The sequence below is a fragment of the Sinocyclocheilus anshuiensis genome, unplaced genomic scaffold (assembly GCF_001515605.1).
Source record: "Sinocyclocheilus anshuiensis isolate Anshui unplaced genomic scaffold, SAMN03320099.WGS_v1.1 scaffold1365, whole genome shotgun sequence".
NCBI classification, from domain to species: Eukaryota; Metazoa; Chordata; class Actinopteri; order Cypriniformes; family Cyprinidae; genus Sinocyclocheilus; species Sinocyclocheilus anshuiensis.
Window position 1 is genome coordinate 1,928,356 of NW_015551032.1, and position 11,700 is coordinate 1,940,055.

General features: G+C 36.8%; 1 protein-coding gene across 2 annotated transcripts in view; it reads right to left on the minus strand.

Annotated features, from left to right (window-relative positions):
• Positions 1–8,881: 8,881 nt before the first annotated feature.
• The window catches only part of LOC107661270 (insulin gene enhancer protein isl-1), a 5,212-nt gene continuing 2,393 nt past the window's right edge, over positions 8,882–11,700 (minus strand). The window contains exons 4-6 of one of the 2 annotated variants that reach the window (XM_016450769.1): positions 10,572–10,855; positions 10,088–10,255; positions 8,882–9,950 (exon numbers count right to left, since the gene is read on the minus strand). In XM_016450769.1, the coding sequence (XP_016306255.1) occupies positions 9,834–9,950; positions 10,088–10,255; positions 10,572–10,855 (569 nt within the window). In that variant the 3' untranslated portion in view covers positions 8,882–9,833. Of the gene's footprint in view, positions 9,951–10,087; positions 10,256–10,571; positions 10,859–11,700 lie in introns of both variants that reach the window. The other variant, XM_016450767.1, reaches the window with a different exon arrangement.

Genomic DNA, 11,700 nt, shown 5'->3' on the forward strand with positions numbered 1-11,700 from the left:
AAATACACTACATGACGTAAAATTGGAACAGATTTTAAAACACTAGACATCATACACTTGCCAAAAATTGTTCCTGAACACAACAAACTCACACAGAAATATGTGTCTTGTTGCTTGGAGACACTTGGCAAACAATATTTGTTCTGAAATCAGCCCAGCAAATCAAGCTTATTTCATATCCTCCAGCTAGATGGATTCATAGTCTGAAGCTAAAATATCAAAGTCTTTGCCCATCACACCACGCCATTTTCACGCTGTGAAATCTGTCAACTCCACCTACTCAAATTTTGCAGACTGGCTCTGACTTTCAGCAACCCATCCAGATCGCAAATCGGGGCAAAAATATGTACAAAAGTATAGTAGTGTATTGCAGCCTTTAGAATGGTCAGGCTATGTATTGCTAGAGGCCCTTCATATCAAGAGCATTTTCCAAACCTTTCACAAATCTTTGTAAGTCGAATCATGGAAATATACTACTCCCCAGAAGCTAGCTTTATAAAATGTGGGCTTAATCTTTTTTTTTGTGTGCTATCAAGGAACTGAACTGCTCAATTCCCCAAGCTGGGCTTCTGGAGTGCAACGGTGCAATGATTCAGAGGCAATGTGCAGCTGAAGGGGTGTAGGTTAAAAGGAGGTGCCTTACGGTTCGGTCTAAATGGTCCATATGTAAAGCTGTTTGCGATGTTAAGTTGCCCTTTGTGTGGGCGTCTGCAAAGCAAATAAATAATGTCCCATAATTTGCAGCATGGCAACACGTAGTGCGGGGAATGCACAGGTGAATCATTTGCATTCTAGATGCCCGTCCGACGTAGTCGTTAATCTCTTTCATGTGTACTCGTAAAAGTGCCAGTGTGATGGAGTCAAGGCAAAGCGGCTTATTGGTGGACAGGTTAAATACTAGGACACCCATGACATGCCTGCTTTCCCACACGGGACCTTGAACCAGGCCTTCTTGCAGATTCTCCACATCATTATTAGGTAGCACATAATCACGTCACAGGAAAAAACGGTTTGTCCCATAAGTGCCTTAATTAGTTGTGGCATCTCTGTTTAGATGTCTGGAATGAGTAGCTCTAAATTAGTTAGTTTCCCCCACAATGGTTTGAGTTTACTGATTAAATTAACCCCAGCTGTGTTAAACAATCAGGTCTGCTATTCATTATGACGGTTGTGTGCACTGGTCACATCATTTTGTGATTATTGTTATTGGTAAACAATGATGTTTATTCAAATAATGCCTCTTTTCTATCTTGACACAGAAACACATTTTTGACACATCCTTTGGTATTGTTTAGTTCTAAATGCTTCTCTTGTGACATTGTCCTCGTTGTCTAACAGAAATATTGATGGGATGATTATTTAGGATAATTTATATGGATCCTCCAGGAAGATGAGGGGTTGTATTCTGTTATCGAGTCACATTTTCTGTATCATTGGACAATTATCCTTCATTGAAAAATCTGTCTCTGCACTTTTGCCTTGTAGCCTAATATTTTTGGTCCTTTTCCTCCAGGGAGAGTCAGTATTAGATTCAATATAAACACTCATAATGGGGGGTAGTAGAGGATAGAGACAGCCATGCTAAGTGTGATTGTTCTGCCTGCAATCTCTAACATAATGCTGGTGTGCGAGACCCCTCACAATCTGACAGCTTGAGCAGCCTCATGGAAATATTTCTTTTGAAGATAAATTACAGCATAGGTCAAATGCCTCCAGAATATTTCGCATCTGAACCCCATGGTCTTCTCTTATTCTCTAAATATACTGGAAAATGTGGTGTATTAAGTCAGTTTGCACACAAAAATCGATTTATAAAATGTTGCAGTATTGTTTTAGGTAACATTTTACCAGTAAAATTTTATGGAGTTGAGATGTGGAGCTCATAGGAATCAGATAAGAAGCATTCCATATTTAACACAGACACAGCTGGAACCAACTAGTCATTCCTGTGGGTTTGTGAGTTGATAAAAATTAATAATTCAATTATAAAAATGTAAATGTAGAATAAATAATTTCAAAACAAAACCAATCCAAATAAAACACTTAACAAAATCTCAAGTAAATAGTTTGACTAACAAAAAAGTTTTGGAATCCTTGCAAGAGTCATGTCAAGTTGAGGACTGAGGAGAGACAAAAATTCAACCCATGCATCTCCAAAACTATGCTTAAAATGTTGATAGATATAGACAAATAGAATGATTGATGGACTGAATGATTTTCTCCCAGATGAGAAATTATGCATCAGTGCTTATGTAAGCAAAAGGCATCAAATTATATATGCAGTATTTTAATTAGTTGTCTTAAAAGAAAGACAACAATGCTGCTTTTGAAAGGAAGTGAGTCATTAAATATACATTGCGTCTGTATATAAATTATGCTCTCACTGGAAAGACTGTAAGGTTAGAAGACATGGTTATTTCAGTTTTAAAAAGGCACCCTCCAGGCGGCCACACAGACTGCTCCTCCACAAGACACTGTCGTCCTGAATCATATTCTGATTGTTCTCAAGCGGATGATACAGGATAGCAATTGACGGAACTGATAGTAAAAGAAGGCATCAGACAGTATGTGAAGAGATAAGACTGATTGTATGTTTTCAGACATCCTCACCTGTGAGGCCCAGGGGCCCCTCTCTTCTCTTGGGGCCTCCTGATCTGTCTAAGCATAATAATCAGACTCAAATTGGCTGTGAGGGGAAAAAAATTAGACTATTGAGTCACAAAGCATTAGTGCATGGCTGTCCCGGTCGACTGCTTCCATGAACAAATGATTAAGGTGTACTCGTTATACATTTTTTATAAGTGCTATCTCTGTTGGATATCAGCCAAGCAGGTCCAAGTAGAATTGGGTCTTTCCACTGCTTTTAAAACAGACGTTATATAGTCGACTTATAGGCTTCCAATTACTCATGTGATTTTTTTTTTCCGAAGAGCCATCCCATTGGATTTCTAAGGAAGCATAGTGTTTTGTCTCCTGTTAAAGAGACTGACACCGGAGCAACGTGACTCTTGTCATTGTGGGCTTTATCTGTGACTGCTTTTAAAACAGACGTTATAAAGTCGACTTATAGGCCTCCAATTACTTGTTGATTTTCTTTTTCTTTTTCTGAAAAGCCATCCCATTGGATTTCTAAGGAAGCATAGTGTTTTGTCTCCTGTTAAAGAGACTGACACCAGAGCAACGTGACTCTTGTCATTGTGGGCTTTATCTGTGATCTTTCTCTGGATGTGAAGGGCTTTGCCCTGCCACCTGTTCAGTGCTTTGACTTCTACCGAGCTGCATATCATGATTTCTCATCAAAGACGTGAGATTTATAATGACGTGCTATAATTTCACCTAATGACGAATATGACTTTTATGTAGAATTCAAGTAAAATATCAAGTGGATAGATCTGATAATAGGTTCCTATTGATCATTTGTTTTTGTTTTGTTTTTTGTGTGTCCATTTTATTGAAGAGATCACTTGAAAGTTAATGTGCTGTGTATTTTTTTATTATTTTTAATTTTCCTACAAATAGCTATTCTTCCATTTCCTCAGCTTCAGATAAAGCATAAATATTGTCTATAAATCTTAAAAACTACATAGAAACTCATGTTGCTGTCAGTCAAGAGGGGCGTCAGTACTGATTTAAAGAGATGGTTCACCCAAAAATGAAAATGTTGTCATCATTTACTCAACCTCATGTTGCTCCAAACCTGTATGACTTGCTTTTTTCCTCGGAACACAAAAGAAGATATATTTTATTATAACCAAACAACATTGGATCCCACTGTATAAACAAATCTCAAAATATATGTAATGTATGTTCCACAGATAAAAGTCAGTTGTACAGTTTTGGAACGACGTGAGGGAGATTAAATGATGACAGAATTTTCATTTTTGGGTGAACTCTAACTTTACTGTTCCAGCACATTACATGAAAAATAAATTAAATTATTACATTCAAAATGTAAACACAGAAACAGTAATAAAGGTAGTATTTAATATCATGATTTTGCAATTCTATCCTATTCATTAGTAGCACACAAAACATACACAGGTCATTTAGTCTGATAACTGATGTAAAGGAGAGTCAGGTGTTTTTTTCCAGCTATTTGATGATTTAGTTGATGCCTAGAGAGGATTTGCGTTGCCTTGGTTTCCAAGATGGTATCATAGGGTGGCTTGTGGGCTATTTAATACATGTCGTAAGCTAACCAGTCACCCGCCTCAATCAGCACTTGAGTTGCCATGACAAGAGTTACATGTTAATTTATATAAGGGTAAGTCTGTGTAATCTCCTTCCTGATAAGAAGTGTATAATGGTTACTCTACACTGCAGAAACTAATATGTGGTTCGAATAAAGTACAATTAAGTGTAAAATTATAACTCTACATATATAGTTTCATATGAAATTGATTTTGCGTATTAATGATTTGTCATTTGAGTATATGACACTTGCTAGGTCATCACATACTAATGTATCTTACTAATAATATTAATATATATTAATGTAATATATAGACTGTAGTAGTACATTGCTTTTTAAATATTTATTTTACCTTTGACAATTAATTTTATAATTAGTGATAAAATATAGTCAACTAACATAAGAACAGCAATGATATTTTGTTTTGTTTCTTAACCACTTGTATCACGTTATAATTTTTGCTCTGCATAAAAAAATACCTATCCATCACTTATACACACACACATACACAAAATCAGTATTGCCATGCTATGAGAATACAAAACAGTAGCGATTGTATTTTTTTTTTCAATTTGTGTTAAGATCGCATAATTTTTCTTCCTTCTGTGCAAAAATAAACAGTCTGATTTTATTATTATATGACCTGGTACATGTTTTTTTTTTCTTTCAGTTATTCACACTGTAAATCCAGCATCTGACTTCCCATCAAGGCAAGACAATTACAAGGGACCTGTAAAGTTGTTTAAGCAGGGACATAAAAAAACTCAAGGTGTCCTTATAAACTATAACTGTGGGGCTTGTAGATTTTTGTCTTTGTAGATTAATCATGTGCTCCTTGACCTATAATAGACAATTCTACTTTCCCTAAGTCTTTTATTATTTGAAATAGTCTTAGTAAAAATGCTTCAGGGAACTTGTATCGCTGATACGTTTGTTACATTGTCACCTGTCATCACTCTTACCTCTGCCTCCAGTACTATTGTAAAAAGCCTACTTCCTAGTGTGTATCATATCCCTATATAAAGTTTGATATACCATGAGCAGATGTGGATTTGAAAATTGAAGTGGGAGAAATGTAATGTATATTTGAGTACAAACTAACATTTCAGACCTGAATTAATGTTATTTGTTTACATTACAAATAAAAACCTGTGTTGATCAGTGTTACAAAATGATTGAGCTGGATTAATTATGAAAGTCTTATACTGTTGTGTCTTTTGCTTTAATCAGAAGTTGTTTAACCCTGTAAAGCCTGACATATGAAATAATAGTCAAAAATTTAGTTTAGTCATTTTATGTTTTTTGAACAGTTTATAGAGCCTGTAGATAAAATCAACATAAAAATTAAAAGGAAAAAAAAAGAAAGAAAAAAAAAGCTGTGTATGTGTGTTGATGCATCAGGGTTTGTTGGCTCATGTATTATGTTATAGGAGAATATGGAGATGGAAAAAACACCTGTTTTATTCAGCAAAAATATAAAAGTTATTGCGTTTAGTCTATACAAATCATTAACGATTTCACAGCAAAAAGAAACATGTACCACAACCTGAAGAAGGATGTTTTTAGAATTATACTGAAAGGTCTTTTACTTGCTATCATATGGCAGAAGGCATGTAGTAGAAGTTTTGATCACGTTGCCAATTTAGAGGCCTTAGAATTTCGCTTAGCAAATATGATACAGTAGACTTAGGGTTAAGGGTTTATAGGGTTAAGGTTTCCCTAAATGATTTGTTTGTGAGGTTTATTTTAGTTCATATTGCCAGCTGACTTGCCTATACTGAATGCTAAAAAATGTAAACTCTTTTAATCAGAAGTATTTTGTTGTTACCAAATACCCTGCATGAACAATGCACCACACTTGGCCTGAAAGCTTTTGCTGTTCTCACAAAACGCAAACCAAGCTTGACACCCACAAGTCCCCTTCTCTGTATGTCATTGTCATTTTATGCCATCATACTCCCAATGAGGCTGTTTTGAGCACTTTAACCCCTGGAAAAGAATGAAGAGTCAGCCCAGGGGGCTGTTGTGAAGAGACCCAGGCTTTTCTGGAGCTGAGAAGTTGGAGTGTGCTCTTTTCAGCCTTGAGCGTGATTCCCCCATGGATCCGTAAGGCTCAACTCACAGGACGACATAGCTCTTAGCATTCTTTTTTCACACATGCTATGCTGACAACTAACACTTGGAGTGTCCTCTTCATCGACACATTCCAAAGAGGATCGAGCTTGACCAGCACCTCTCTCTAGATCTGCTGACAGACTCTGAAAGTCTCCAGAAGAGCCAATGTTGAAAATGCCAGCTTTACTCAAACATTCTGTCCATCCAAACTCATAAAGGGATAATTCACCCAAAAATACAAATTCTGTCATTATTCATTCATCCTCATGTTGTTCCAAAACTGTATTGGCTAACTTTCTTCAATGAAACATAAATATGTTTTGAGTCTCATTGTTTGTTTGTTTTTGTCCATACAGTGGAAGTCAGTGGTAACCAAAACGGTTTGATTGTCAACATTCTTCAAAATAACTTGTACAGGTGTTTATACAGGTTTGGAACGACAGGGTCAGTAAATGAGGACAGAATTTGCATTTTTGGGTGGACTATCACTTTAAGCACAAACTCCGTTGCTGTCTAAAGCAAGTCGGTGGTGCAGCTCTTGAAAAGATTGGTCAACGGTTCATTCAGTTTATCAATCTGTTGATAAACTGAAAGAAAGTCAGTTCTTTCAAAAGAAAGAAAGTCATACAGGTTTGGAACGACATGAGGGTGAGTAAATGAATTGTCCTTTTCTGTTCTCTTCAATGTTACATGTAAGTCTCGCTCTTCTAAATATACAGTAATATTCTCATAAAATTACAGCTGCACAGTAAAGTTCCGTCAACCATCTGCCGTTGGTTGCCACTGCTGAACAATTGTGGGTTGAGCTCACCAGCCTCCCTGGTGTTGTGACTCTGTGGTCAGGCTTTGGACCTTGGGGAGGGATTGCTTGCCCAGTTCACAATGCAGTCGGGTCTCATCCAGGAGACTGTGATTGTTCCATGGAGCCTCTTCCAGGTACAGTGCTGCTTTTGTTCCGGTAAGTCAGCAAGCTGAATGCAGTCCGGGAGGCTCGACCAGCTTTGGGAACTATTCTATCAGGAGGCTTTGTACTACCCAGCGCCCTTCTTTTGGCTGTAGAGGACTAGAGAAAAGAGCTGACATTTTAAACAGGGGATCCCTACTTCATAGAAGTTCGATGCCACTCAATGCGTTGCTCAACAAATTACCAAAACAGTGACACGTTACAAATTTGGGTTCTTTTATGTTTTGTTTTTGCTAAATATTATTGTTTCATATTTGCTTGCAAGTGTTGTTCTTCAGTCATGGTCAAATTCACAGCAAATTCACCAACATGTGACTCAATGAATCCAAATGTGCAGTGAGCCACAGTTGAAAGTATATATCTGATATATATCTGAGTTATAGTTATAGTATATATATATATATATATATATATATATATATATATATGACCAACAAAAAAAACAAAAAGCCTTTTTTTAATAACAGTTAATTAAAATTAAACCGCGTTTTAAATTGAGTAGCAGACAAAATTATTTGTTGATCTGTATGAGGCCTGAATTAAATCTATACATCAGTTTTAGTCACTAGAACCACTAGTACAATAAAAAACAGTTTGCTTGCTTGACATGACAAAACAACATTTGTAAAGTGACATATAATATTAAGAATTTTAAACATTAACAAAAGAGTAAAGCTTTGCAGTTTAATTGTGTCCTATAAGTACTAACATCTCGTGGCTGGTACGTCTTCAGTAATTCATAATGTGATGTTGCCTTGTCATCATCTTGAACTTTTTGTTCTAAATTCAGTTTAATACAGTTTGCCTTCATTTACTTTTAATTAGAATGCAAATAGAAAATGCAAAAATGACTATAATTAACCCACCCCTCTTTACTGTGTTTTTACCTTTAAGAAAATATTTTTTTTTGTGGTAGGTGCAGTATACAATAATCAGATATTTCTAATTCAAAGGTAATTTATAGCATTGAATAGGTATAATATATTCATGATGAGTATCTAAATTATCTCAATTTGCAGCAACTGTTTGCACAAAGGAAGCATGAAAGCTGAGAAGAATAATGCCCATAGTGATCAGTCATGTAAAGAGGAATAGTCAAGGTCATTGTACCAACACCTGACATGATATTTTGAAAGCTTTAGAGTTTGATATTGGGGTTTAATTCTGTTAACTGTTTGTAGCAAGCTCAATATGAGTCACTGATTTCAACTGAGGTAAATTTGGTAATTATTGATTTTATCCACTTTCTCAATCACACAGTGGTCTTTGAATATATAGTATTAATACTTTCGTAGTATATAAAAAGTAAATATGTTAATGATGGAATTGTCATTTTTGAGTGAACTGTCCCGTTAAGGGTGCTTTGGCCTGCAGTGCCATTAACCATATTATCTGATCAAACGAGAACTGATTTGTTTTCTCTTGCCTAATCTTCTTCTGTTTGTCTAAAATATTATAATGACCAAAACTCAAATTGTCATGCGAGAAACATATAGGCTACGAAAATGGTCACATTTAAGAAAGCCCCACGTGTCCGACCGTTTACTTGCAGTACACGTCCAATTTTATTAATCAAATATTCCTGAAGATAACTCTACATATGGCGTTGTTCTTACATCAGTCTTTGATCAAACGACAGGACACGTCTATTATGATAGATCATTCGGAGTCGACAATATTCTTTTCCTCCATTTTACTTCTTCAGCAAGTAAAAGTACACAAAAGTGGCATGTCTTTAGACAATAAATAATAAAATATTTTGTAATACAGGAACAAAACGAAACCCCCAGAGCTAATCAGTCATATTAACTTAACTTAAACCTATACACATCTTTGGGAAAGAAAAAAGTTCTTGGACGGACACGAACACATGAAATTCCCACAAAACTTGTGGCAAAATAGAGGTATACCTTGTTGCAATGCTTTAGTACTTGGGCTTGATGTTTGAAAAGAGGCCATATAACAAAACTGTAATCGCAGTAGACCTCGGCTGCCATACCCTCTTTTCGTGAACTAGTCCATTTCGATCTTTTTATAGAAACAGAATAAACTGTCATGGTTTCATAGGCTACTCACGTTGCGCACAAAAGTAGGCTATATGAATGTATATTAGATTAAGTTCTCTTGCGTCTTATATCCGTAAAGGTCCAATGATTTGTCATTAAAAGTGAAAAAAAATGTGGAGGGTATTTGGCAAAAGTGTAGCCGACCAGGTCCACTCGGCCGCGGAGCACTGCAGTCATCATGCCAGGTTCGGTGTGTGAATACGTGCGCCGGCTGGGTCACTTTCGCTGGAGTTTGTAACTTTAAATGGTCTTTTCGCAACACTCGTTGGACTTGCTCGGTTGGAGTGTGTTTAAATCCCATGATTGTCATCACAGTGTATAAATACAACCAAGGGCTGTTTCGATATAGAGACCTCGTGCAGTTGGAGGATGGGATTTTATTCAGAAGCGGCCCTAAATTAAATAGGGGTGGAAGAAACTTCACAAGCTTCTCTCTGAGATTGGTTCCCGGACACGTCATTTCCCAAACTTCTGGTGCAGGAGATAATCCACTCGCCTAGGCCTCTATAGGACTCGCTACCATGCTGTTTGGTGTATCTGGCAGTTGCGAGGACATTGAGGCGACCTCGCTCCCCGTGGAGTTCGAGCCTGGCCCTCCTTCGGAAAAATTCACCTAAAACATGCAATATGTATGTTATTACTATTTGTATTTTTTATTATTAATTATATAATTATTAATAGGAGTATCAGCGGTGTTTTTAATACTCTTACTGGTATTATGTCTTTATACGCACAGCTTTGCGCACTCACCAGTTGCTGGAAAGCAGGTTGGTCGATGTCACTCTGCAGTGCGAAGTCACTCAGGACTTTCCAAGGCGGTTGGTAACTCTGCACCTCCACTTGGTTTGCCTGCAAACCACCGTCGTGTCTCTCTGGACTGGTCGCCACCATTGGAGTCCCCGTCATCCCCTGGATGTTCTGCAGATGACCACGAATAATTTATTTGCAGTCATAAATAGAGTTCAGAGGCCGCATTACAGAAACTGCCCATCTCAGTTCTTCCGATCCAAGAAGTTGGATGTTCTATAACTAAAATCGCCATGGTTATTTTAAGATAATATTATATTTTTAAGCTCTGAATACAAATACAAACTTTATTTTTAGAAAGTGTTTTAAGATATTGGAAACGCATTTTTATAGTAGCCCAACACCGTGCAAATGCCTAAAGTGTATGACTATGCAATACGGAGTTGAATATTTTTTGGTTTATCGACTGAAGCGCCACTAGCCTTACCGTTTTGTCGTTGGGTTGCTGCTGCTGGAGTTGTTTTATCAGTATGCTCCTCTTTTTGTCCTTGCAGCGCTTGTTTTGAAACCAAACCCTGATGACTCTCGGACTGAGACCCGTCATTTCAACGAGCTGTTCTTTCATGAGGGCGTCGGGTCGAGGGTTGGCATTGTAACAAGTCCTCAAAGTATGGAGCTGTTTTTCGTTGAGGACTGTCCGGATGCGGGTTGTTTTCTCAGGTTGCTTGTGTACATGAGGTCGAAGCGCAGGCTGACGTGCCGAAATGGGCTCTGCTGCAAGAAAAACGAAACAGAAAAAAAATTGTTAAATGCAAAGAAATCTTATATAATATCCTGAATGCGTGAATACTACGAAATATTATATAATATCCTGAATGCGTGAATACTACGAATATATCCAGCGATTAAACTGTCACGTAATTTAAATAAATAAGTCGGAGGTACCCGAGGCCCACTTAAGGTGGAGGTACTTAATATTAAATTACATTAAATAATCATAACAGGAATTATAAATAAGATATTAAAAATAATCACTCATGAGGACGGAGTGATAGTTTTCGGGGTCGAGAAGAAATCTCGAAATAAGCGTAAAAATATAGGCTATTTTTTAGACATTTCTTTCCATGGAAATCTGCTCCCTCACATGTGAAATTCTTAGTTCTGCATTATGGCGATGCGAATATTCTTTTAATAAACTTAAAATGCAGCCATGGTTGCAATCCCTTTTCTGTCAGTTATACGTTCCTGCTGGATGCAGTAAATTTGCAGGGCGAATATGACCCAGATAGGTTTACGACACTTAAAGCAATCTGTGCATACCTCTGAATTTTAATAAGGTGCGAGCGGTGTGCTGCCTATGACAATACTTAAAAGCAGCTGTTTATTACTAACTTGCATTAACAACTGATTTTGTAATTATTTATATTATTGTGTTTATTATTTTATGAGAAAATTAGATGCCTTAATGTAGTGAATGCAGAATAGCAGTACTGTGGGTGATTTCTAAGTTAAATACTCTAAACACTTTCAGGCTTATTTTACTTAGAGGGCGTTTAAATGTGGAGTATCAATACGTGCTTGAATATGACTGTTATTTGTAACATCAGTTTAATTAT